The sequence below is a fragment of the Borostomias antarcticus genome (genome assembly GCF_949987555.1).
Source record: "Borostomias antarcticus genome assembly, chromosome: 19".
Lineage (NCBI taxonomy): Eukaryota > Metazoa > Chordata > Actinopteri > Stomiiformes > Stomiidae > Borostomias > Borostomias antarcticus.
Genome location: NC_140252.1, coordinates 16,426,456 through 16,453,955, shown reverse-complemented (window position 1 = coordinate 16,453,955; position 27,500 = coordinate 16,426,456). Strand labels below are relative to the sequence as shown.

Here is a 27,500-nt window from a genome sequence, read left to right as displayed (position 1 = left end):
AGTTTGTATATCTGGGGGCTGTGCTCCTACATGCATCGAGTCAATGGCCTCCAATGAAAGCCCACTGCCTAAACAAGCCCGGCTTGACCTTCTGACAGAATCTGCTTATGTTGACCACGCTGGGCGGACAGCTCGGCCACGCGGGCCTGACCCCTAGGAGATGATCCCACTCCACCCCTACATGGGGCCAGCTTGTGGGAACTCGACCCCTCCGGTCCCCACCCCACCAAAGCCCTGTTTTAGACCATGCCCCCATAACCTCTCACCCCCCAACACTGGGGGAACTAAACACCCACACAGTCAACATTGCAGCCCCGACCCTGCAACTGTCAGCACTGCTTGGCCTACATTCTCACACATGGGGGGGGGCGGGGGGGCTTGAAAAACAAACTGAACACCGACCCTGTTTTGTGTTACAAGACTAGTTCAGTTTGAAGTGGAATGAAAACGAGGCATTCAAGTGAGACAAAAAAAAGCGAACTAGAAGCCCTGTCTGTCTTTTTGGGAGCAAACATCCTGTTTCTCTACCACGGAGCAGTCTGGCAATGCTCAGGAGATATCTGTTTGTGCTCTGGCCAAAATTTTGCCTGTTCAATCACCGTCCCGGTCTAGCCGATCACAAATATGGCGCAGACTTTGATGAGGTCGGTGTCAGTACTGCAAAACAGCAGTCGTGTCAGAATTGGTGGGTATAACTTTGTTGAAAGAACATAAATGACTTAATTCAAGGCTTTTCCCCGGGGTACATGTTTTCGGAACTTCACCCGACTGCATTCCGTCCTTCGTTCAAGGCGCAGTACATAGTTCAATGTGGCTATATGTCGAATCTATAAACAGTCTACCTACAGTGACGCTAGCACGCTAGTGTTCCAACAAGTGATACGATCCGACAGATGTTAGCTACAGGGGATTAGTAAACGAGAGGAATTATTCTGCCTGTGGCAGGGAGCCTTGTGATTGGAGAGGAGAAGGAGGCGGAGGGAGGGGGGGGCGAGTAGGAGGCTGTGATTAGGCAAGGCTGGCTGCAGTCCAAGTTTTCTTATTTAATCGTCCGATCCGTCAGAATTAGCGGTCTGTCTGAACATCATCCTCACCCTCCGGCAGGGAGAAGAGCGAGATGTGTGTGTGTGAGTGGGGGGGGGGGGGGGCGGGGTCAGAGGTTACCGCGGAACTGTTGCGAACAGTACCGCCGCCACACAGGGCTCATAAACGCAGACTTCGGCAGGCCCTCTCCCGCGACAGCCGGCGTGAGCACTGCAGCTACAGTGGCGGTGCACAGCTAAAGGTAGAAAAGGCTATTTTGGCAAACCAGGAAGTGTAAGCCAGACTGACTAACCTTGACCAAATCGAACAGGCGAGTCATGCAAGCAGCAGCGCGCCGCAGTACCAGTGTGAAAGGCGCTTCTCAGTCATGTTGTAATACATGAATCAGATAACCTGTCGTCAGGAGCTATTCTTTGTTTGTTATTCAGAGGATTGTTTTTTCTGTGGCAACAGAAATTAGTAATCCCATTTTCTCTGTATAGGATAGTGCGGTTATAACACCTGCAGTTAATAACACACGCTGCAGCGCACGCCTATCCATTAGTCCACCGTGTTTACCTAAAGCTGAACGGCTGTGGCGTAACTATAGACAAAAGCTAAGGTTTACCTTGGTTCTATAGACCAGCGACTGAACAATCATATATTGTTGGTGACACAGGACTAAAATAATCCTATAGCCACGAGCACGTAGCCCCCTCTGTGTTACATCACTATGTAGGCCTACGGTTTTCACTTGTCTCCGTATATCCAGACTTATCGCAGGCAGCCTCGTCTTTCCCTCCTGTCAGTGGTGATCTGGTGTTGTGGGCCCGCACCAGACTTGGAGGGATAACAACACAATCATCCGAGGGTGACGGCAGGCATTAATGAAAGACTGTAAGCGCATAGGCATTAAGACGAAATGGACAAGACAAAGATAAATGGGTTCATGTCCAGTTGACAAAATGCATAGACGACGAAAATGCTGAAGTAACCAATCTTCGAACTGCGAACATTTGTGGAATGTATTTTCCAGTTTCTTCAAGAAATACTACAAGGCTCCTCCATCTAAAGCAACGATTGTATTTATATATTGCTACTCTTGAATGCAATTATTGTAAGTCGGCATGGACAAAAGCTACTAAATGACAGTAATGTAATGTAGCACTAGCCTACTGGGAGCCAAGCATATTGCAGAAGACACCTTCAGGATAACTGTCCTACCTGGACACTCTTCAGGAGCCAAAGGCAACGCTCTTTGACGTCATCGAAGGGGCACCGCTTGGACAGCATGAGGAGACGGGCCAAGATGTCGTTCAGGTCGCTGGTCGGATGTCCTGTCGCGGCGGGGGGCGAGGGGGTGGTGGCCGGTATCGGCCCTATGCTCTCCGCCTTCCGCATCACCTCCTGCCGAATGTGCTCCATCGCCGCCTCTCTGGAGCCAGCGTCGCGGCTGCCGAGCGCGTCCCATCTGCCCACGGCCTCCTGATCCTCCTGGTCGTCCATCATGTTCATATTCTCTTGACTTCCTGCGACGGGCTAAGAAAACAAACACGTTTAATATGAAGAAGAAACTGGTCTGTTTCTGTTATGTGAGCTTTTGTTATGACTAATATTTACGATGCCCTCGTCGCATTCAAGCAGTAAAACAACATATTATGGTACTCTGCCAAGAGAGATAAAAAAAAACAGGCAGACGTTTTATGTGCACACAACTGGATAAGGGACAAGAATTGTGCAAGGCGACTGTAGAGCCGGGATCTGGGAAGAGAATATGTGTCATTGCATCGCTCGTGTGAGTATTGCTTCCGCCCTCACTTGTCCACGCTGGGTTCGATCTTCCTCGCGACTTTCCAACGTAGCCTACAAGGCCGGGGGTGACATGTAAATTAGCTGCTATAGCTAATTATCTATAGCTAACTCCGGTTCAATTACCATTTAAATGTGCCCTGTCCCTGCAAAAATAAACAATCAAAAATAGGGGGAAATGACCACCATACATAAAGACCGTTGCTAGCTGAGCCGCCGAAAAGCTAACGATTCAATGGCGCAGGTGGATAGGAATTAGTTCAACTATGCAACTTTTCTCAACAGTTGGTTAGCTAGTTCCAACAGTTGTGATATGACAATTTTCCAAAAAAGTAATTGCACTTTGGGATGGTTCTCATTGGGCCTTAAGGTGATCGTATGCAAACAGTTCCGTTTCTTTTTGTTACAATTTCTTCTACCCTAACAAGATAATTAAATTGCAAACATGATACATTATTGTATTTCTTACTTGAACATTTAGATTTAATTATTTAATTATAACAGTGAGTGTGGTAGGCTACTGCGGTAGGCTACAGAGGAAATGCAAACGCACTTTGCTATTTCTTTTCCAAATTGATAGGCATTATGCTTATTCGGCATGGACATTATAACAATTAGTTATTAGCCTACCCTGAATTTAGCTTTTTTTAAGACTACAAAAATGCATATCCTACCCATTTAGGGAGAGGAATTGCAAACATGGAATTATGTATAATTTCACCATTTGAGATTAAGATTGATTGAAAAACAACTTCCATACCTTTGCTAGCATAGCCTAGTCCATACAGTCAGTCATCGTCTCTCTCTCTTTCTCTCTCTCTCTCCCCTCTCTCTCTCTCTCTGGCACAAGCCTTCATCATTCAGCTGGTTACAATAACAACGACACGGCACGTAACCATCTGTACAAGAACCATGACACATATTTGGGAATTACTTGCAAACAAAGAGTGTCATATGTAAATAGTCGACTTACTTTATTCACATGCTTTTGCTCAGGAGGTCTTCCAGCCGTAGGACGTCTTGGCTCTGCACCGAGCGTTCAGAGACAGAAGCAGAATTTCTACACAGCCGACTTGGGTTGACGTTGATTGGCAAGACGAGTATCCAATCGGCCGCTACATAGGACAGTATAGGCGGGTTATATGTAGATTTAAACCAATGAGCTTCGCGCAAGGCGTGAATCTCATGGCAGGGATTCATGGGAGTTTGATTCTCTCAAAAATCGCCCACTCGCTTAAATAATAGAATAAATAGCTATTAAAAACTACAAATCCCAGGATTTTGGTAAAATATCGAGGGGTCCTTGGCCCCCCTTTCCCATGTTTATCAGAAACTGACCGAGATCTGTGTGCAAATAACAATGTACTATGTGCAAACATTTGGACGTTGGAGGAAACAACATTTGTTTTCATACAATGTCAGAGAGGGAAAGATTATACTCCTAACAATAGCAGGTGATTGCTGTGCAAAAACGAACTGCTGTGTGGTCATTCATCCATAATTTGATGATGATGATGATAGCTCCTAAGATTAAAGTCTATATGTTTTACATTTTGCTGATGCTCATGATATTCCACTAGTCTGTTTCTTTTTATTTGTGTTTAGAGCACTATTTTTCACAAAGCAACTAGGTACACTAAAACACGCACGCACACACACACACACACACACACACACACACACACACACACACACGCACACACACTTACATTTAATTATATTTCAATATTATTCTATTTCACTCTATTTAATTCTGATTTTGCTACAATAAATAGCTATTATTTTCAGTCAGTTTATTATAAAAAGAAAAAAGTGAAAGGTTATGTATGCTTCTCCAGAACCTATAGGCTGCGGCCTGGCGAGAGCACAGCGCTCCACTGCGCAGGCGCAACCTCAGAGCGGTAAAGCCAACGAGGAGGAGGGAAATTTAAATGGTGACTTGGTGAGAACTCACTGACAGCTGGAACGCTAGCTAGCAAAACAGCCACGGCAAACGACATGGGAATAAGTTAATTAGCTAGCTAGGAAATAGATTGGTTGGCCTGATAGCGAAAGTTGTGTTTTGTTATGGAGTCCTATCAAGATCAGGTAAGACATCGGAGACACAATAATGTGTTTGTTTTGGTTAGCCAGCTACCTAGCCATCCCACTCGAAGCAGCTAGCTAGATAACTAGCCACTAGCTAACGTTAACAGATGGCTTGCACCGTCTCTGTTAGCTAGCTAGCGTTAACAAAACACTAGCACTGTCTCTCTTAACTGTTGAGTCGATAAAGGGGCTTGTTGTCTTGCTTCCTAGTGTTTTACACATAAGCATTAGCTAACAATATTTTCAAGCTAACGTTAATTTGTTAGGGAATTGAGTTGATCTTAAGCTCGCCAGCTAGCTGGAACGTTGGGTGTGTTACTGGGTTTCCAAGTTTATTTTCAAACACACATTACATTAGACTACATTCATTTTAGTAGACGCTTTTATACAGACGTTACGACATATTGATCTAACTCGTAACAATCCGTGGAGTGGGCGGTCTGGACCCAGGCTATGCTAAGCTAGGCTAGCTACTCTAGTACATTCTAGTGCATTCTAGTGCAGTATGTGCAGCCTGCCAGAAAAGAGGGGTGCTGCAGCTAATGCATTTTAGCGTCATGAATTAATAAATTGAATCGCTCAATAAGTTGAATTACTCATGAATGCCCAGTTCTAACATTCTCCGCTGTCTCCCCATTGTAGATTCTGGACTCCCCTTCCAAAAACAGTTACATCGGGAGCTACTACCATCCTCCTGACAGGATACTACTCCCCTCGCGTGTGCAGGAAGACCCTGCTCCTCCTCCCACCAACATGAACCTGCAGAACATCACTTCACAGGCGTACAGGACTACGCCCGATGCTGGCAGTAAAGGTAGGCTATGATAAATACCACAAACCTTTGTCCCTACCTGTCACACTAGTCAAAAGTGCAGTCCTGTAACTAACAGTGTTTGTGTCATAGAGATGGAATACCATTTTAATGTCGGTTTGAACTTTGAATCCCTCCCCTACTCATCCCACAGCAGTCATTGCTGCACTTAAGACCCTCCAAGAGAAGATCCGGCGTCTGGAGCTGGAGCGCAAGCAGGCGGAGAGGAACGTGAGTCAGATCTCCCAGGCCGCACAGAGCTATGAGAGTTCCACCGCCCGGCAGAACCAGCAGAACCTGCCTCCACACGGCAGCACCACGGAGAACACTGCTGACCGAGACGGCTCGAAGAGGAAAGGTAGCTTGGGTCTGCCTGAGTGTAACCTCAAGATCTTAACAATCACTGTGTATTCCAAACGAGCTCTGCTGTTACAATAGTGGTGACAGCCCTAACATGGCTATGAGGACAGCTTCAGGTAGTGTGACAGAATTCAGCATCACAGACTAATCTGTGTGTGTGTCTGTGTGTCTTCGTGTCTGTCTGCGTGTGTGTTTGCGTGTGTGTGTCTGTATTCAGAGCTGGTCACGCAGCTGCAGACTGCGGAGGCTCGGTGTCAGCTCCTGGAGAAGCAGTTGGAGTACATGAGGAAGATGGTGCAGAACGCCGAGAAGGACAGGAACGGGCTGGTGGAGAAACAGGTATGGTTCTGTTACAGTATGTGACCCCCCCCCCTCCCCAAGTCTGCGCTGGCCTCAACCACAGCCAGCTGAACAAGAGAGAACCGATTTAGCGACCGCGGCTCGCTATCTCTCAACCGTTGAGTTGACCGACGCAACCGAAGTTGCTGGAGGATTGATAATAGAACTCGATAATGTGACCATTTTATGTAAATTTCATACTTGTAAATTTGTACTTTGGAAATTGAGTATTAGAGTTTGTCTGTAGCATAATCCTTAAGCCGGCAGCAACATTTCACTGTGACTATACACCGTACATTACATGTGACAGATAAAAGGAATCTTGATCTTGATTCCTTGAAACTACTTTTTTTTAACCCGTGTGAAAACGTAAGCGGACCCTCATCTGTGTTTGCCTGCTCCCGTCACCCCTCTAACGGCAGGCGTCCCTGCAGAGCCAGGGGCCCCAGAGCAGCCCGGTCGGCCACGCTCAGCTGGAGAAGCTGGAGAGGCTGGAGAGGGAGTGCTTGAAACTGAACAGGACCCAGTCAGTTGCTGAGGTGAGCCACCCATGACACACAGATCAGTTGGTGACAACAACAACAACAACATCCATTTATCAGTTTCTAAACAAGGCTTGTTGGGTGTCTTAAGAATAGGAGTGTTGACGGGTAGTGCCTTTTTAAGGACAAGGATGAAAATGGCAAAGTACACGTTCGAAAAAGGTTCCTCTGGGAAAAGCCGGAGAGGCGTTCGTGTTCTGTCTCTCACTGCCGTTCCTGAGAAAATGTCACATGCCGTTTCTGTTCTCGTCAGAGGAAGATGGAGCTGCTGGAGCAGAAACTACTGGAGGAGGAACACGAACGCAAACTTGTGCAGGAGAAAGCGGATGAGGTCACTCACATCTCACACATCCGCGCACACACACACACACACACACACACACACACACACACACACACACACACAGTAAGGAATTCCCACATACACACTCTTGCTGGGTAATGTGTTTTTTTTGTGTGTTTTTTTTACAATATTAATTTTATGTTTACAATATCAACATAGGTACAAAAATACAGACAATATATTGTCAACTTTTAACCCTTAAACTCTTTCCCCCCTTACTGGGTAATGTTGAGGGTTCTTTCCTGTAACCAGGCTGTTGCTTCCTGTTTGTAACCACAGCTGCAGAGGGAGCTGGAGACTAACCTCCGCCTGTGTCCTGCGGTTTCCAAAGAGGTCAAACCGAAGAAGAAGAAGAAATCCAAGGTAGGTCCACTCCTTAACATAACGTCCACCGCCGGAAGAGATGGGTCTATCTGATGTCCGGAACATGACTCACGTAGCAAAATGTTACCGCTGTCGGTCCGTTTCTCTCCCTCAGAAAAGCGGCTCGGCGAGACAGAACGGCGCAGCAGCGCCAGGCGTCCCCAAGGCCAAACGGCTGCCCTTCGTAGCCGGAACGGTATGTCTGCCTTCCACACTGCTCCACAGAGAGAGGATGGAGAACCCGTTCTCTCTCCTCTTGAGTACTGAATGTTCCACGGCTAATCTTATCTGACCATGTCTCTTTTGCTGTCTCTGGTACTGATGTTTATCTCACACACACACACTCTTTCTCTCTCTCTCTCTCTCTCTCTCTCTCTCTCTGTGTCTCACACACACTCCCACTCTGTTTCCCTCTCTCAGTCGACCAGCCCCAGCCACTCTGTGCACGCCAACGTGCAGAGCGTTCTGCACATGATGAAGCACCACCAGCCCCAGCTGTGCGAGAGGGTGCGCTCCCTGCGCAGGGCCAACTGCGCCGCCAGGAGGGGGCTCCACAAGGCCCTGTCCTCCTCCTCCTCCTCCCCCCCCGGCCCCTCCTCTCCCCGGGGGGCCGGGCCGGGACACGCAGCTCCGCCCCTGGGCTCGCTCTCCGACCTGCTGCTGGCCCTGCAGGACGAACTGGGGCAGATGAGCTTGTGAGTGTCCCACCGCTGACCCTGATGCGCGCGCGTGTGTGTGTGTGTTATTTAGTTAGTTACAGTGTAGTATATAGATAGCCCAGAATACCACCTGAGCATTATATGCACACAAACATTGTAAATTGTGTGTGTGTGTGTGTGTGTGTCAGTGAGCACCAGGAGCTGGTGCGTCAGATAGACGAGACGCGTGGTCGGGAGCACAGGGACGACCTGGAGAGAGAGCTGGAGCTGCTGGTCAGGAGGATGGAGGAGAAGGGGGTCCAGATCAGCAAGCTCCGCAAACACCAGGAGACCGTACGTACACACACACACACACACACACACACACACACTGTCTCCGCTGCCCTTTATACAAGGGTCCGCCCGCCCCCACGTTCAAGGTGTCACTTATCAGCCCACCTGGTTCTCCCCAAGTGTGGGTTTCTGATAGCCTACTCGGGCAGGATGAGAAGACTCGCCCAGTCCGCTAACAGTCTACGTCCCAGAGTCCACCCTGCTTCCACCCCCACTGCACCCTCCCAACGACCTGAGAAGGGAGTTACCGTCAGGGGTTGCTACTGGTTAACGACTGCTCTTCTCCGTGAGGTGATCTAATTAGATGGCTAATCCATTTAATGAACAGTGAATGACAGGAGATAATTAACGTTTTATAATGCTCAATATGCGTTTTATTTAGAATAATAGAGAAGAATAGAAATATTGCTAGGCAGATTCATGCAATATATGGGATATAATTAGATCAAATCAACATATAATAATGGATAAGTGGTTGGAGAGAGAATCTAAAAGATGGCCTGTCTTCATAAAAACTGTACCTACAGAACCAAATGGACATTGGAAAGGATTTCTTCATGAAACGATGACTGGTGAGCCAACGCCCTGATCCTGTGTGGGCGTGACTTCCTCTTCTCGCGGTTGGAGGGTGACAGAAGAAATCCCCTCGGTAGAGGGGAGGGATGCTCTGTTCCGTGTGGATTATTTACCGAGTTCTTCTCCCACCACGGGAACCATGAACGTGAGCTTATATAACCTTTTTACATAACCTGTTCAGCGCGTGAGTTATTAGACGTGCGAGATCTCTTCTGTTCGCCGCTCACCGAACCGTATCGATCCTCCCCGGGTTCCTTCCACGGCGGTTACCATGACGACGAGCAATCGTTCTTGCGCTCTACTCGCACGCCGCCCTTGCGACGTCAGCGTTCCACGGCGTCCGATCTCGACATGACTCCGAAGGGAGGTTGCTCCACTTTTAGGACGGGTCCAGCGCGTGATAGAGAGAGAACCTTTCAATCCGTCACTCAGCAGGAAGGGAGATCGCTCAAACGTCCCTTTGAAGATATTAAGCTCTTTATGTTACAACACACAGTTCCTTGTACTTATTCCAGCTCCAGAGCTTATTCTTGAAAAGGTCAGTTACAGAGGGGATTCCTCCACTATTGCTGGTGGAGAGTGTGTGTCTCCAGTCCCTCTTCACGGGGGGGACTCAGCCTCTTCTCCTTGATCATCCGCTGCAGAGAAGGATCGCCTAACTCTGATAGATGTTGTGAAAGTTTACCTCAAAAATGTTCTCTGCTTGTTCTCTACTCGCTTGTTCTCTACTCTACTCTGTTCTCTAGTCACCCCTTCATTCACTCGTTGCTCAGAGAGTCGGTTGTTTGTTCAGTCCGGCTTCATCCACTCCTTCCAATTTGTCCATCGTCCTTCTAAGGCAGGTGTTGGGGGACTCGGTCCAATTGTTGAAAAAGGTGGCCCGAGTGTTGGACCCCCTCGAACCTTCAGTGCATCAATGTTTTATACCCTCCTCTACGCCTCATCACTTAAACATCAACCAACCAAATGCAATGGGGGTCTTCACATTACATCAGAGTGGTGCTTTATAGTAAGTATAATAGTCATATGATTGCTCAGTTTCCGATCAATCTCCTCCCCCTTCGTGCCAATGTAGAGGTTTACAGTAACCAGGGCTTATTACCCAATGCCTCCATTGTTTCTACATAAATGCAGGCTTCTTTGATTAGAGTTACAGCAAGCATACATGGGCTCATCCCTCTCTATCTAAACACATAAACATCATCTTATAATCACTGTTTAACAATCAACCACTGTACTTATTACTGGTTAAATGTAGGATGTAAACACATGATTTTAATCATTCATTTCTTATTCGGTATTACTTAATTAATAACATACAATTCACGTTTTCCTTTTAATGACTAAATGATTGAATGCGAGCTGCTGGCTGTATACTGTTGATTTGTTCTTTACCAGTCTTCATCAGTTGAGTCCTACGATGCCCCAGATGACTGGTAGCGCTGCCACTTGCTCAGAGTCCCCCTTGACCCCTGACCCATGTCCCTCCATTGTGGGGGTCTTAGGTGGCGGCAGCGGGAACCTCGGGCGATCTACTCTGGAATAGTCTTGTCCTCCATGTCTTCAGCGGTCCCTCCTTGACTCAAACTGTCTCCTGGGCCTGGCACAGTCCTCCCTTGGGTTGAACTGTTTCCAAGGTCCAAAGTGGTGCGTTCTTGACTCGCATTGTTTCTTGGGAGCAGTCCAAATCCCTCGGTGATCCTCCAGCAGGCGGCATGGGGGTGCCGACTCTCTTCTAGGAGTTCCCATCTTAGGAAACCAGTGTGGTACAGGGCGCTGCTGAGACCAGTGCCTGTCCCTGTCACCACGGTCTCAGGTTGGGTCACTTCTCCTTACAGTAGGGCTGCGTTTTCTAGGTCTCACAACTCCCTGGTCTGTTTTCCCAGAATCATTTGTCCCCTGAACCTAAATCCTTTTCTCTGCTGGTGTTACTTTTCTCTCAGGCTTGGAGCTGGTTGGGGGCTCAGGAACAATGATCTGGGAACACGGTCCTGACTTCTTTTCTTTCCGCTCGGCCTTCTTGATCTTCCTAGTTCGCTCCATTTCATGCTTTGTCAGTTCCTGATCCCTCCTGTGTTTGTTTAGGTTAGTCTGCTGATACCACGTTAGGATCCAGTTTCTCCTTCCCAGTACCTCTAGGGGTGATGGTCACCGACGACTGGTCCTGTTTATTAGTGCTTTCAGACAGTCTCTTGCTCCTGGGCTGCCTTCGAGGCCTCAGGGGCCTGTTCCCGCTCTGCCTCTCCTATCCTCACTTCCACTCTCCTCATCTTCACCCTGCGATTCCTGGGTTGAGTCTGAATGGGCCTCAGATAGGACCTCTAGTTCACCAGGGGTGGGAGAGTCGGCGCAAACAGAAAGTTTCATTTCATTTCATATACTTTATTGTCCTCGTGGGGAAATTTGTTGTGGACACAAGACAGACATCGCAATCATCCTCAACACATGAATTTAAGTAGACAATAAATAGCAATGGCAGCATATTGCACAACCCGCAGTCAAGTAAAATAAAACAGTCAATACAATCAATGTAGTGTTGATTGAGTCAGAAACCAATAAGGGCCGGGTTTCCCGAACGAATTAAGAAGAACTTAACTCCAAAGTACTTCTTAACTCCCATACAAAGAATTGCTTAAGAAGGGTTCCTTAAGAAGGTTCTTTATCGGGAAACCCGGCCAAGGAAAGTTGAGTAGGAGAGTTTGCACCAGGAGACCTCAATCCTTCTAGGGAAGATCCAGATCTTTCGACCACACACACACACACACACACACACAGACGGAGAGGAATCGATTGTTTTATGGGAAGTTTCTACCCTTCACCTGACATCGGCATTACAAAACATTGTTCCATATCTTTATAATAATAATGATTCATTTGATTGTGAGACAATCTCAAACTGCTGAAATTCTGAATTCTTAAGGAATTTTATAATATAAATTATAAAATGTATGACATTGTTCGTCAGTTTTTTGTTTTTTTTCTTAAATAGTATAATCTTTTATCCTCTCCTGTCCTCTCTCCTCCCTCAGGTCCACACACTAACACAGGCCCCGCCCCCGAAGGCCCGAGGACGGGCAGCCAGCGAGGACGGCGGGGTTAAGGGGGGCGTGGCCGGGGCGGGGGCGAGGCCTCCGCCTCCCTCCCCCGTCAAGGAGTCCAGCGGGCAGGAGGGACGGGGGAGGGCAGGGGCGAGCCAGGAGAACCTGCAGTTCCTCAGGGAGACCCAGAGACTCCGCACCAGCCTGCGAAGGGATGACATCACCTGGGAGAGATAGCCCCCGCGCCCCCGTTTTGAGGAGATCTCTGAAATAAATGACGTGATTAAATAGATGTATGCATGTGTCGCTTGCTTGTCTGCGCGGGTCGTCATCAACGCAACCGTGTCAAATCTGGAGGGTTTACCCTGGAAGAGTAGAAGGTTGCGTTGTGTCTGTGGGCGTCCAAACGCCGGGGGAATCTCAAAAGTACCCTTCCCCTGTTTCTTATGTCTTCTGTGGCGGGTGTGAGGGGAGGAGCCTTGGACAGGTTCCTCCCATGTGGGAGGAGAAAGGAGTCTTGAAGGGCTCTTGAGATTCAGCGACGGTCTCAAGTCTTTGTAAAGGATCTTGCTTGTTGATTGACCAACAGGAGATGGGGATGACAAGCTTCCATGTTCAGGGTGGTTCAGCGCCGGCTCGGTGTGGACCGCTTTCCTGTCGGACCGACTCGGTTCGCGCTGCGTTAGTCAACGGCCATCTTTCTACACGGACAAACAAGGCAGATTTGTTTTTTCTCTAAACACTGAATATGATGATTAAATGTCTGTCTGTAAACTGGAAAGTAAATAATTTGTGTCCTGCTGTAGATGATTCTGTCCAGGGTATCAGAGATGTTTGGGAGCCTCTTCCTTATATGTGTTTGTGTCATACAGCTTTATATTTGTTTTATTCTACATTAACAATTTTATGATTTTTTATGTTTTGAGTTGATTACTGTAGTGTTTTTTTGTAGCATTTCTGTCTAATAAAAACTCCATATCTGCACACATATCTGCACACAAAGTATATTTAATTCTCGTATGAATCATCTTTAGGGTAGTCTAGGTGCCCTGGAACATACCGCAGAGATTAGGGTACTGCTTGGGCAGTAGCGATAGTACAGTGCATTTGATTCACTACTCTTCTTATCCCACTAGATGGCAGTGTTTGGTCATGATGGGCACCTCCACTTTAATGGTCAGAATAATACAGGCTACTTTTAAGACCTACTGCTCTCCAGTAAGTTTTGGTCTGCAAGACTTACAAGACACATCAATAGTAAACATAAACACAATCATTCCACAACAGACATTCCATTACAATCAAAAGTTAACTAATAGCTCCAGCCATCTTCTTCAAGCCATATTACATGTAAATAATTTAGCAGTTCTTATGTTCCATGCTCTCTTAAAGGAGTAGTAAAGGGAAAATGCATGTTTAGCCCTGTTTTAAGGTTACTTATGATCATATACGATTCAGATTTTATGCATTTTAAGACGACCTTGGGTGTCCTGAAAGGCATCCTCAAATTAAATGTATTATTTATTGTTATTTATAATTGCCTTCGGCAGAGTGGTTGGTAGGCTGTTGTTTTACATAGTCTGGGAGAATCTCCCATCGCCATTGATTGGCCGACCACATGAATCGGTGCCACTGATACCGAATGACAAGGCTTATCCCCTAAAACCTACATCCTTTGAGTCAGACTAATCAAGATACGACTTACAGTATATGTTAAATAAATGTATTTAATATTTTTAACTTATACAAAATGTGTAAATTACAGTTATTATGCATACATTAGTTACATAACATGAACATAGAACATTACATGTTTTTACTGACAAACCCCATTTATTCCTTCTTTGATGTAGTAATAATAAACAGCTATAGTCTTCTGTAGTGGACAGATGACAAACTCAATTGAACTTGGAACAGGTGAAGCTAATTCGGGCGGGGAGAGAATCACACACACAAACACAGAGACCTACAGAGGGCACCGAAGGAGAGACAAACTGGGCAGGAAGGACAGTCTCAGACTCTATGGCGCAGGATGGGGTGTGACAGCGTCTAGATGTCTGGATCTTGACTCTTACCAGAACACCAATGTCTCTGACTGAAGTTCTTCCCACACAGGGAACAGTGGTATGGCTTCAACCCTGTATGAACACGCTGGTGTGTCCTGAGATCTTTCTCTCTAGTGAAGCCCTTCCCACACTGGTCACAGTGGTACAGCTTCTCTCCTGTATGAACACGCTGGTGTCTTGAGATCACCCATTTGGCTGAAGTTCTTCCCACACAGGTCACAGTGGTATGGCTTCTCCCCTGTATGAACACGCTGGTGTGTCCTGAGCTTGTTCTCTCTAGTGAAGCTCTTCCCACACTGGTCACAGTGGTACGGCTTCTCTACTGTATGAGCACGCTATTGTGTCTTTAATTCACCTGACTGAGTGAAACTCTTTTCACACTGGTCACAGTGGTAAGCCTTCTCTCCTGTATGAACACAAAACACACACAAACATTAAAAAGGATAATCACGCCTGTAGTACAAGTTCAAATATGGAGTGATTATAAGTACAGTAGCTGGGGGGGACACAAACACATGAAAGCTTCAGATTAAGTAGAGATAAAGAGATGTAAAAGAGGTTCCTCTACCTGAGCTCAAGTGAGGGAGAGTGACAGGGTGTGTGTGTGTGTGTGTGTGTGTGTGTTTGCGTGTGTGTGCGTGTGACTAAAGCTTGTAACAGGTCTATTATAACTCACCTATGATGTTGTAACAGCTATATTACTCATTACATTACAGTCATGTAGCAACGTTTTTACCCAAACCGACTTACAATAATTGCATTTAACATAAGTAGCAGAAGTGTAGTAGTGACCAACAGCGTAATCTAGTGTTACAGTCAAAATGCAAATACAATAGGTGCTTACTCACCTGTGCTATTGTGCTCATGTGTGCTGTAGAAACAGATAATTATGACTCACCTGTGCTGCAGGTTTAGCAGGTGTGTTGGGGGATGGAGCAGCTCCCTGGCACTCTGCTGGTCTCCTGGCAAGGGTTCTGAAGCTCAGAGGGGCTGAGAGTGCAAGTGTGTGTGTGTGTGTGTGTGTGTGTGTGTGTGTGTGTGTGTGTGTGTGTGTGCGCGTGTGTGTGGGAGGAGGAAAAAAAGATGGAAAGGTAAAGCACTGTTTTCATTATCAGAGGGTCTTTGTGCAGATGTCCATGTACCTCCATTTTTCTGTGAACACCAACTGCCCGTGAGCCTCTGTTTGCAGTGAGCTCTGTTTTCTATGTGTTGCTTGTGTTTGCTGAAGGCAAAGTGCAAGAATAGCAATTTTAAAATACAATAGGTGCTTAAGAGGAAGGATCGTGGTGGTACTTCTTGAAGAGATGAGTTTTGAGCCTGCGGCAAAAGATGGGCAGCGACTCAACTGCAGGGGCCTCGGAGTGACGGGGCAACCAATCGCCTCAAGGTAGCAGAGTGAAGTGGTTAGGAGGGGGTGTAGGGTTAGACCATGACCTGGAGGTAGGAGGGAACTGTTCCTTTCACTGCCCTGTAGGCTAGTACCAGAGTTTTAAACTGGATGCGAGCTGCTACAGGGAGCCAGTGTAGGGAACCGAGAAGGGAAGTTGTGTGGGAGAACTTGGGGTGGTTGAACACCAGACAAGCAGCAGCTTTCTGGAAAAGTCCCAGGGGTGTAATGGCTGATGACGGGGCTCCAGCAAGAAGGGAGTTGCTGTAGTCCAGGTGAGAGATGACCAGGGCCTGGATGAGCACCTGCGCCGTTTCACCAGTGAGGAAAGGGCGAATCCTCCTGATGTTGTAAAGCATGAATCTGAAGGAGCGTGTGACGGATGTGATATGTGCGGTGAATGACAGTTGGTTGTCCAGGGTAACACCCAGATACCTCACAGTCTGAGTCGGCGTCACCACTGTGTCTTCAATGGTGATGGCCAGGTCCCGGTCCCAAGCACCCAGCTATGCGTATCTCCACTTGTATGTCAGAAAAGGGAAATGACAGGACCAGTTGGGTGTCATCGGCATAACGGTGATAGGAGAAGCCATGCGAGCAAATGACAGAACTCAGAGAGGTAGTATAGTGTTGTGTGGTGTGTGTAGCCTGACCTCTGACACCGGACTATACCAGGTCAAAAAAAGGTGGTGGCAGCGAACAGTTCCCCCTTAATGGGGTGGTGCTGGTTTATCACTACTATACTAGTACTATTCCATTCCTAGGCCGAGCACTGATAAATTTAATTATTTCCACCTGAAAAAAAACATAAGGGGTATGTATGGCGGGTTTTTTTTTTCAGACCAAATTTATTTTTATCTACAATCTTCATGAACATTCACAGGTATGTAGTACAAGCAATTCTGATCAGAGATCTCCCACCCATGGGTGACTAGTCCATTCCTAGGCCGAGCAGTGACAAATTTAATTATCTCCACCTGAAAAAAAACATAAGGGGTATGTATGGCGTTTTTTATTCAGACCAAATTTATTTCTATCTTCATGAACATTTACAGGTATGTAGTACAAGCAATTCTGATCAGAGATATGCCACCCATGGGTGTCTAGTCCATTCCTAGGCCGAGCACTGACAAATTTAATTATTTCCTCCTGAAAAAAAACATAAGGGGTATGTATGGCGTTTTTTTTTTCCAGACCAAATTTATTTTTATCTACAATCTTCATGAACATTCACAGGTATGTAGTACAAGCAATTCTGATCAGAGATATGCCACCCATGGGTGTCTAGTCCATTCCTAGGCCGAGCACTGACAAATTTAATTATTTCCACCTGAAAAAAACATAAGGGTTATGTATGGCGGGTTTTTTTTCAGACCAAATTTATTTTTATCTACAATCTTCATGAACATTCACAGGTATGTAGTACAAGCAATTCTGATCAGAGATATGCCACCCATCGGTGTCTAGTCCATTCCTAGGCCGAGCACTGACAAATTTAATTATTTCCACCTGAAAAAAAACATAAGGGGTATGTATGGCGTTTTTATTTTACAGACCAAATTTATTTTTATCTACAATCTTCATGAACATTCACAGGTATGTAGTACAAGCAATTCTGATCAAAGATATGCCACCCATGGGTGTCTAGTCCATTCCTATTCCGAGCACTGACAAATTTAATAATTTCCACCGGAAAAAAAACATAAGGGCGTATGTATGGCGTTTTTTTTTTCCAGACCAAATTTATTTTTATCTACAATCTTCATGAACATTCACAGGTATGTAGTACAAGCAATTCTGATCAGAGATATGCCACCCATGGGTGTCTAGTCCATTCCTAGGCCGAGCACTGACAAATTTAATTATTTCCACCTGAAAAAAACATAAGGGTTATGTATGGCGGGTTTTTTTTCAGACCAAATTTATTTCTATCTACAAATCCTCATGAACATTTACAGGTATGTAGTACAAGCAATTCTGATCAGAGACATGCCACCCATGGGTGTCTAGTCCATTCCTAGGCCGAGCACTGACAAATTGTATTATTTCCACCTGAAAAAAAACATAAGGGGTATGTATGTATGGCGTTTTTTTTTTACAGACCAAATTTATTTTTATCTACAATCTTCATGAACATTCACAGGTATGTAGTACAAGCAATTCTGATCAAAGAAATGCCACCCATGGGTGTCTAGTCCATTCCTATTCCGAGCACTGACAAATTCAATAATTTCCACCTGAAAAAAAACATAAGGGGTATGTATGGCGTTTTTTTTTTCAGACCAAATTTATTTCTATCTACAATCTTCTTGAACATTTACAGGTATGTAGTACAAGCAATTCTGATCAGAGATCTGCCACCCATGGGTGTCTAGTCCATTCCTAGGCCGAGCACTGACAAATTTAATTATCTCCACCTGAAAAAAAACATAAGTGGCATGTATGGCGTTTTTTTTTTCCAGACCAAATTTAATTTTTATCTACAATCTTCATGAACATTCACAGGTATGTAGTACAGCAATTCTGATCAGAGATATGCCATCCATGGGTGTCTAGTCCATTCCTAGGCCGAGTAGTGACAAATTTAATTATCTCCACCTGAAAAAAAACATAAGGGCTATGTAAGGCGTTTTTTTTTTCAGACCAAATTTATTTTTATTTACAATCTTCATGAACATTCACAGGTATGTAGTACAAGCAATTCTGATCAGAGATATGCCACCCATGGGTGTCTAGTCCATTCCTAGGCCGAGCACTGACAAATTTAATTATTTCCTCCTGAAAAAAAACATAAGGGGTATGTATGGCGTTTTTTTTTTACAGACCAAATGTATTTTTATCTACAATCTTCATGAACATTCACAGGTATGTAGTACAAGCAATTCTGATCAGAGATATGCCACCCATGGGTGTCTAGTCCATTCCTAGGCCGAGTAGTGACAAATGTAATTATCTCCACCTGAAAAAAAACATAAGGGGTATGTATGGCGTTTTTTTTTCAGACCAAATTTATTTCTATCTACAATCTTCATGAACATTTACAGGTATGTAGTACAAGCAATTCTGATCAGAGATATGCCACCCATGGGTGTCTAGTCCATTCCTAGGCCGAGCACTGACACATTTTATTATTTCCACCTGAAAAAAAACATAAGGGGTATGTATGGCGTTTCTTTTTTCAGACCAAATTTATTTTTATCTACAATCTTCATGAACATTCACAGGTATGTAGCACAAGCAATTCTGATCAGAGATATGCCACCCATGGGTGTCTAGTCCATTCGTAGGCCGAGCACTGACAAATTTAATTATTTCCACCTGAAAAAAACATAAGGGGTATGTATGGCGGTTTTTTTTTCAGACCAAATTTATTTTTATCTACAATCTTCATGAACATTCACAGGTATGTAGTACAAGCAATTCTGATCAGAGATATGCCACCCATGGGTGTCTAGTCCATTCCTAGGCCGAGCACTGACAAATTTAATTATTTCCACCTGAAAAAAAACATAAGGGGTATGTATGGCGTTTTTTTTTTACAGACCAAATTTATTTTTATCTACAATCTTCATGAACATTCACAGGTATGTAGTACAAGCAATTCTGATCAAAGATATGCCACCCATGGGTGTCTAGTCCATTCCTATTCCGAGCACTGACAAATTTAATAATTTCCACCGGAAAAAAAACATAAGGGGTATGTATGGCGGGTTTTTTTTCAGACCAAATTTATTTCTATCTACAATCTTCTTGAACATTTACAGGTATGTAGTACAAGCAATTCTGATCAGAGATCTGCCACCCATGGGTGTCTAGTCCATTCCTAGGCGGAGCACTGACAAATTTAATTATCTCCACCTGAAAAAAAACATAAGGGGCATGTATGGCGTTTTTTTTTTCCAGACCAAATTTAATTTTTATCTACAATCTTCATGAACATTCACAGGTATGTAGTACAGCAATTCTGATCAGAGATATGCCATCCATGGGTGTCTAGTCCATTCCTAGGCCGAGCAGTGACAAATTTAATTATCTCCACCTGAAAAAAAACATAAGGGCTATGTAAGGCGTTTTTTTTTTCAGACCAAATTTATTTTTATTTACAATCTTCATGAACATTCACAGGTATGTAGTACAAGCAATTCTGATCAGAGATATGCCACCCATGGGTGTCTAGTCCATTTCTAGGCCGAGCACTGACAAATTTAATTATTTCCTCCTGAAAAAAAACATAAGGGGTATGTATGGGCATTTTTTTTTTACAGACCAAATGTATTTTTATCTACAATCTTCATGAACATTCACAGGTATGTAGTACAAGCAATTCTGATCAGAGATATGCCACCCATGGGTGTCTAGTCCATTCCTAGGCCGAGTAGTGACAAATGTAATTATCTCCACCTGAAAAAAAACATAAGGGGTATGTATGGCGTTTTTTTTTCAGACCAAATTTATTTCTATCTACAATCTTCATGAACATTCACAGGTATGTAGCACAAGCAATTCTGATCAGAGATATGCCACCCATGGGTGTCTAGTCCATTCCTAGGCCGAGCACTGACAAATTTAATTATTTCCTCCTGAAAAAAAACATAAGGGGTATGTATGGCGTTTTTTTTTTCCAGACCAAATTTATTTTTATCTACAATCTTCATGAACATTCACAGGTATGTAGTACAAGCAATTCTGATCAGAGATATGCCACTCATGGGTGTCTAGTCCATTCGTAGGCCGAGCACTGACAAATTTAATTATTTCCACCTGAAAAAAACATAAGGGGTATGTATGGCGGGTTTTTTTTCAGACCAAATTTATTTTTATCTACAATCTTCATGAACATTCACAGGTATGTAGTACAAGCAATTCTGATCAGAGATATGCCACCCATGGGTGTCTAGTCCATTCCTAGGCCGAGCACTGACAAATTTAATTATTTCCACCTGAAAAAAAACATAAGGGGTATGTATGGCGTTTTTTTTTTACAGACCAAATTTATTTTTATCTACAATCTTCATGAACATTCACAGGTATGTAGTACAAGCAATTCTGATCAAAGATATGCCACCCATGGGTGTCTAGTCCATTCCTATTCCGAGCACTGACAAATTTAATAATTTCCACCGGAAAAAAAACATAAGGGGTATGTATGGCGTTTTTTTTTTCAGACCAAATTTATTTCTATCTACAATCTTCTTGAACATTTACAGGTATGTAGTACAAGCAATTCTGATCAGAGATCTGCCACCCATGGGTGTCTAGTCCATTCCTAGGCCGAGCACTGACAAATTTAATTATCTCCACCTGAAAAAAACCATAAGGGGCATGCATGTATGGCGTTTTTTTTTTCCAGACCAAATGTATTTTTATCTACAATCTTCATGAACATTCACAGGTATGTAGTACAAGCAATTCTGATCAGAGATATGCCATCCATGGGTGTCTAGTCCATTCCTAGGCCGAGCAGTGACAAATTTAATTATCTCCACCTGAAAAAAAACATAAGGGCTATCTATGTATGGCGTTTTTTTTTTCAGACCAAATTTATTTTTATTTACAATCTTCATGAACATTCACAGGTATGTAGTACAAGCAATTCTGATCAGAGATCTGCCACCCATGGGTGTCTAGTCCATTCCTAGGCCGAGCACTGACAAATTTAATTATTTCCTCCTGAAAAAAAACATAAGGGGTATGTATGGCGTTTTTTTTTTTCAGACCAAATTTATTTGTATCTACAATCTTCATGAACATTCACAGGTATGTAGTACAAGAAATTCTGATCAGAGACATGCCACCCATGGGTGTCTAGTCCATTCCTAGGCCGAGTAGTGACAAATGTAATTATCTCCACCTGAAAAAAAACATAAGGGGTATGTATGGCGTTTTTTTTTCAGACCAAATTTATTTCTATCTACAATCTTCATGAACATTTACAGGTATGTAGTACAAGCAATTCTGATCAGAGATATGCCACCCATGGGTGTCTAGTCCATTCCTAGGCCGAGCACTGACAAATTTAATTATCTCCACCTGAAAAAAAACATAAGGGCTATCTATGTATGGCGTTTTTTTTTTCAGACCAAATTTATTTTTATTTACAATCTTCATGAACATTCACAGGTATGTAGTACAAGCAATTCTGATCAGAGATCTGCCACCCATGGGTGTCTAGTCCATTCCTAGGCCGAGCACTGACAAATTTAATTATTTCCTCCTGAAAAAAAACATAAGGGGTATGTATGGCGTTTTTTTTTTCAGACCAAATTTATTTCTATCTACAATCTTCATGTACATTTACAGGTATGTAGTACAAGCAATTCTGATCAGAGATATGCCACCCATGGGTGTCTAGTCCATTCCTAGGCCGAGCACTGACAAATTTTATTATTTCCACCTTAAAAAAACATAAGGGGCATGTATGGCGGTTTTTTTTTTCAGACCAAATTTATTTGTATCTACAATCTTCATGAACATTCACAGGTATGTAGTACAAGCAATTCTGATCAGAGACATGCCACCCATGGGTGTCTAGTCCATTCCTAGGCCGAGTAGTGACAAATGTAATTATCTCCACCTGAAAAAAAACATAAGGGGTATGTATGGCGTTTTTTTTTCAGACCAAATTTATTTCTATCTACAATCTTCTTGAACATTTACAGGTATGTAGTACAAGCAATTCTGATCAGAGATCTGCCACCCATGGGTGTCTAGTCCATTCCTAGGCCGAGCACTGACAAATTTAATTATCTCCACCTGAAAAAAAACATAAGGGGCATGTATGGCGTTTTTTTTTTCCAGACCAAATGTATTTTTATCTACAATCTTCATGAACATTCACAGGTATGTAGTACAAGCAATTCTGATCAGAGATATGCCATCCATGGGTGTCTAGTCCATTCCTAGGCCGAGCAGTGACAAATTTAATTATCTCCACCTGAAAAAAAACATAAGGGCAATGTATGGCGTTTTTTTTTACAGACCAAATGTATTTTTATCTACAATCTTCATGAACATTCACAGGTATGTAGTACAAGCAATTCTGATCAGAGATCTGCCACCCATGGGTGTCTAGTCCATTCCTAGGCCGAGCACTGACAAATTTAATTATTTCCACCTGAAAAAAAACATAAGGGGTATGTATGGCGTTTTTTTTTTCAGACCAAATGTATTTCTATCTACAATCTTCTTGAACATTTACAGGTATGTAGTACAAGCAATTCTGATCAGAGATCTGCCACCCATGGGTGTCTAGTCCATTCCTAGGCCGAGTAGTGACAAATGTAATTATCTCCACCTGAAAAAAAACATAAGGGGTATGTATGGCGTTTTTTTTTTACAGACCAAATTTATTTTTATCTACAATCTTCATGAACATTCACAGGTATGTAGTACAAGCAATTCTGATCAGAGATATGCCACCCATGGGTGTCTAGTCCATTCCTAGGCAGAGCACTGACAAATTTAATTATTTCCTCCTGAAAAAAAACATAAGGGCTATGTATGGCGGTTTTTTTTTTCGAGACCAAATGTATTTTTATCTACAATCTTCATGAACATTCACAGGTATGTAGTACAAGCAATTCTGATCAGAGATATGCCATCCATGGGTGTCTAGTCCATTCCTAGGCCGAGCAGAGACAAATTTAATTATCTCCACCTGAAAAAAAACATAAGGGCTATGTATGGCGGGGTTTTTTTCAGACCAAATTTATTTCTATCTAGAATCTTCATGAACATTTACAGGTATGTAGTACAAGCAATTCTGATCAGAGATATGCCACCCATGGGTGTCTAGTCCATTCCTAGGCCGAGCACTGACAAATTTAATTATCTCCACCTGAAAAAAAACATAAGGGGTATGTATGGCGGGTTTTTTTTCAGACCAAATTTATTTCTATCTACAATCTTCTTGAACATTTACAGGTATGTAGTACAAGCAATTCTGATCAGAGATCTGCCACCCATGGGTGTCTAGTCCATTCCTAGGCCGAGCACTGACAAATTTAATTATCTCCACCTGAAAAAAAACATAAGGGGCATGTATGGCGTTTTTTTTTTCCAGACCAAATTTAATTTTTATCTACAATCTTCATGAACATTCACAGGTATGTAGTACAGCAATTCTGATCAGAGATATGCCATCCATGGGTGTCTAGTCCATTCCTAGGCCGAGCAGTGACAAATTTAATTATCTCCACCTGAAAAAAAACATAAGGGCTATGTAAGGCGGTTTTTTTTTCAGACCAAATTTATTTTTATTTACAATCTTCATGAACATTCACAGGTATGTAGTACAAGCAATTCTGATCAGAGATATGCCACCCATGGGTGTCTAGTCCATTTCTAGGCCGAGCACTGACAAATTTAATTATTTCCTCCTGAAAAAAAACATAAGGGGTATGTATGGGCGTTTTTTTTTTACAGACCAAATGTATTTTTATCTACAATCTTCATGAACATTCACAGGTATGTAGTACAAGCAATTCTGATCAGAGATATGCCACCCATGGGTGTCTAGTCCATTCCTAGGCCGAGTAGTGACAAATGTAATTATCTCCACCTGAAAAAAAACATAAGGGGTATGTATGGCGTTTTTTTTTCAGACCAAATTTATTTCTATCTACAATCTTCATGAACATTCACAGGTATGTAGCACAAGCAATTCTGATCAGAGATATGCCACCCATGGGTGTCTAGTCCATTCCTAGGCCGAGCACTGACAAATTTAATTATTTCCTCCTGAAAAAAAACATAAGGGGTATGTATGGCGTTTTTTTTTTCCAGACCAAATTTATTTTTATCTACAATCTTCATGAACATTCACAGGTATGTAGTACAAGCAATTCTGATCAGAGATATGCCACTCATGGGTGTCTAGTCCATTCGTAGGCCGAGCACTGACAAATTTAATTATTTCCACCTGAAAAAAACATAAGGGGTATGTATGGCGGTTTTTTTTTCAGACCAAATTTATTTTTATCTACAATCTTCATGAACATTCACAGGTATGTAGTACAAGCAATTCTGATCAGAGATATGCCACCCATGGGTGTCTAGTCCATTCCTAGGCCGAGCACTGACAAATTTAATTATTTCCACCTGAAAAAAAACATAAGGGGTATGTATGGCGTTTTTTTTTTACAGACCAAATTTATTTTTATCTACAATCTTCATGAACATTCACAGGTATGTAGTACAAGCAATTCTGATCAAAGATATGCCACCCATGGGTGTCTAGTCCATTCCTATTCCGAGCACTGACAAATTTAATAATTTCCACCGGAAAAAAAACATAAGGGGTATGTATGGCGTTTTTTTTTTCAGACCAAATTTATTTCTATCTACAATCTTCTTGAACATTTACAGGTATGTAGTACAAGCAATTCTGATCAGAGATCTGCCACCCATGGGTGTCTAGTCCATTCCTAGGCCGAGCACTGACAAATTTAATTATCTCCACCTGAAAAAAACCATAAGGGGCATGCATGTATGGCGTTTTTTTTTTCCAGACCAAATGTATTTTTATCTACAATCTTCATGAACATTCACAGGTATGTAGTACAAGCAATTCTGATCAGAGATATGCCATCCATGGGTGTCTAGTCCATTCCTAGGCCGAGCAGTGACAAATTTAATTATCTCCACCTGAAAAAAAACATAAGGGCTATCTATGTATGGCGTTTTTTTTTTCAGACCCAATTTATTTTTATTTACAATCTTCATGAACATTCACAGGTATGTAGTACAAGCAATTCTGATCAGAGATCTGCCACCCATGGGTGTCTAGTCCATTCCTAGGCCGAGCACTGACAAATTTAATTATTTCCTCCTGAAAAAAAACATAAGGGGTATGTATGGCGTTTTTTTTTTCCAGACCAAATTTATTTGTATCTACAATCTTCATGAACATTCACAGGTATGTAGTACAAGAAATTCTGATCAGAGACATGCCACCCATGGGTGTCTAGTCCATTCCTAGGCCGAGTAGTGACAAATGTAATTATCTCCACCTGAAAAAAAACATAAGGGGTATGTATGGCGTTTTTTTTTCAGACCAAATTTATTTCTATCTACAATCTTCATGAACATTTAGAGGTATGTAGTACAAGCAATTCTGATCAGAGATATGCCACCCATGGGTGTCTAGTCCATTCCTAGGCCGAGCACTGACAAATTTAATTATCTCCACCTGAAAAAAAACATAAGAGCTATCTATGTATGGCGTTTTTTTTTTCAGACCAAATTTATTTCTATCTACAATCTTCATGAACATTTACAGGTATGTAGTACAAGCAATTCTGATCAGAGATATGCCACCCATGGGTGTCTAGTCCATTCCTAGGCCGAGCACTGACAAATTTTATTATTTCCACCTTAAAAAAACATAAGGGGCATGTATGGCGGTTTTTTTTTTCAGACCAAATTTATTTGTATCTACAATCTTCATGAACATTCACAGGTATGTAGTACAAGCAATTCTGATCAGAGACATGCCACCCATGGGTGTCTAGTCCATTCCTAGGCCGAGTAGTGACAAATGTAATTATCTCCACCTGAAAAAAAACATAAGGGGTATGTATGGCGTTTTTTTTTCAGACCAAATTTATTTCTATCTACAATCTTCTTGAACATTTACAGGTATGTAGTACAAGCAATTCTGATCAGAGATCTGCCACCCATGGGTGTCTAGTCCATTCCTAGGCCGAGCACTGACAAATTTAATTATCTCCACCTGAAAAAAAACATAAGGGGCATGTATGGCGTTTTTTTTTTCCAGACCAAATGTATTTTTATCTACAATCTTCATGAACATTCACAGGTATGTAGTACAAGCAATTCTGATCAGAGATATGCCATCCATGGGTGTCTAGTCCATTCCTAGGCCGAGCAGTGACAAATTTAATTATCTCCACCTGAAAAAAAACATAAGGGCAATGTATGGCGTTTTTTTTTACAGACCAAATGTATTTTTATCTACAATCTTCATGAACATTCACAGGTATGTAGTACAAGCAATTCTGATCAGAGATCTGCCACCCATGGGTGTCTAGTCCATTCCTAGGCCGAGCACTGACAAATTTAATTATTTCCACCTGAAAAAAAACATAAGGGGTATGTATGGCGTTTTTTTTTTCAGACCAAATGTATTTCTATCTACAATCTTCTTGAACATTTACAGGTATGTAGTACAAGCAATTCTGATCAGAGATCTGCCACCCATGGGTGTCTAGTCCATTCCTAGGCCGAGTAGTGACAAATGTAATTATCTCCACCTGAAAAAAAACATAAGGGGTATGTATGGCGTTTTTTTTTCAGACCAAATTTATTTATATCTACAATCTTCATGAACATTTACAGGTATGTAGTACAAGCAATTCTGATCAGAGATATGCCACCCATGGGTGTCTAGTCCATTCCTAGGCAGAGCACTGACAAATTTAATTATTTCCTCCTGAAAAAAAACATAAGGGCTATGTATGGCGTTTTTTTTTTTCGAGACCAAATGTATTTTTATCTACAATCTTCATGAACATTCACAGGTATGTAGTACAAGCAATTCTGATCAGAGATATGCCATCCATGGGTGTCTAGTCCATTCCTAGGCCGAGCAGAGACAAATTTAATTATCTCCACCTGAAAAAAAACATAAGGGCTATGTATGGCGGGGTTTTTTTCAGACCAAATTTATTTCTATCTAGAATCTTCATGAACATTTACAGGTATGTAGTACAAGCAATTCTGATCAGAGATATGCCACCCATG

At 43.0% G+C, this 27,500-nt stretch overlaps 2 protein-coding genes across 2 annotated transcripts in view; one reads left to right on the top strand and one right to left on the bottom strand.

Annotated features, from left to right (window-relative positions):
• sesn1 (sestrin 1) overlaps positions 1-3,867 on the bottom strand; it is a 47,190-nt gene extending 43,323 nt beyond the window's left edge. Inside the window, exons 1-2 of the mRNA XM_084453508.1 lie at positions 3,806-3,867; positions 2,248-2,562 (exon numbers count right to left, since the gene is read on the bottom strand). Of these exons, the coding sequence (XP_084309634.1) occupies positions 2,248-2,538 (291 nt within the window). The 5' untranslated portion in view covers positions 2,539-2,562; positions 3,806-3,867. The remainder of the gene's footprint in view (positions 1-2,247; positions 2,563-3,805) is intronic.
• Positions 3,868-4,783: 916 nt separating this feature from the next.
• cep57l1 (centrosomal protein 57, like 1) lies at positions 4,784-12,971 on the top strand. The gene is made up of 11 exons (XM_084453416.1): positions 4,784-4,920; positions 5,563-5,734; positions 5,886-6,089; positions 6,309-6,430; positions 6,853-6,969; positions 7,226-7,303; positions 7,595-7,678; positions 7,794-7,874; positions 8,099-8,373; positions 8,526-8,670; positions 12,276-12,971. Exons 1-11 carry the CDS (start codon positions 4,900-4,902, stop codon positions 12,519-12,521), a joined length of 1,545 nt encoding a protein of 514 aa, XP_084309542.1. The 5' UTR covers positions 4,784-4,899; the 3' UTR covers positions 12,522-12,971.
• Positions 12,972-27,500: the final 14,529 nt, after the last annotated feature.

Excerpts from the sequence above, each read along its gene's own strand:
- cep57l1 (XM_084453416.1), top strand. The coding sequence starts at position 4,900 with ATGGAGTCCTATCAAGATCAG. Across the intron at positions 4,921-5,562 it reads TGGAGTCCTATCAAGATCAG|ATTCTGGACTCCCCTTCCAA; the intron begins GTAAGACATCGG and ends TCCCCATTGTAG. Across the intron at positions 6,090-6,308 it reads AGACGGCTCGAAGAGGAAAG|AGCTGGTCACGCAGCTGCAG; the intron begins GTAGCTTGGGTC and ends GTCTGTATTCAG.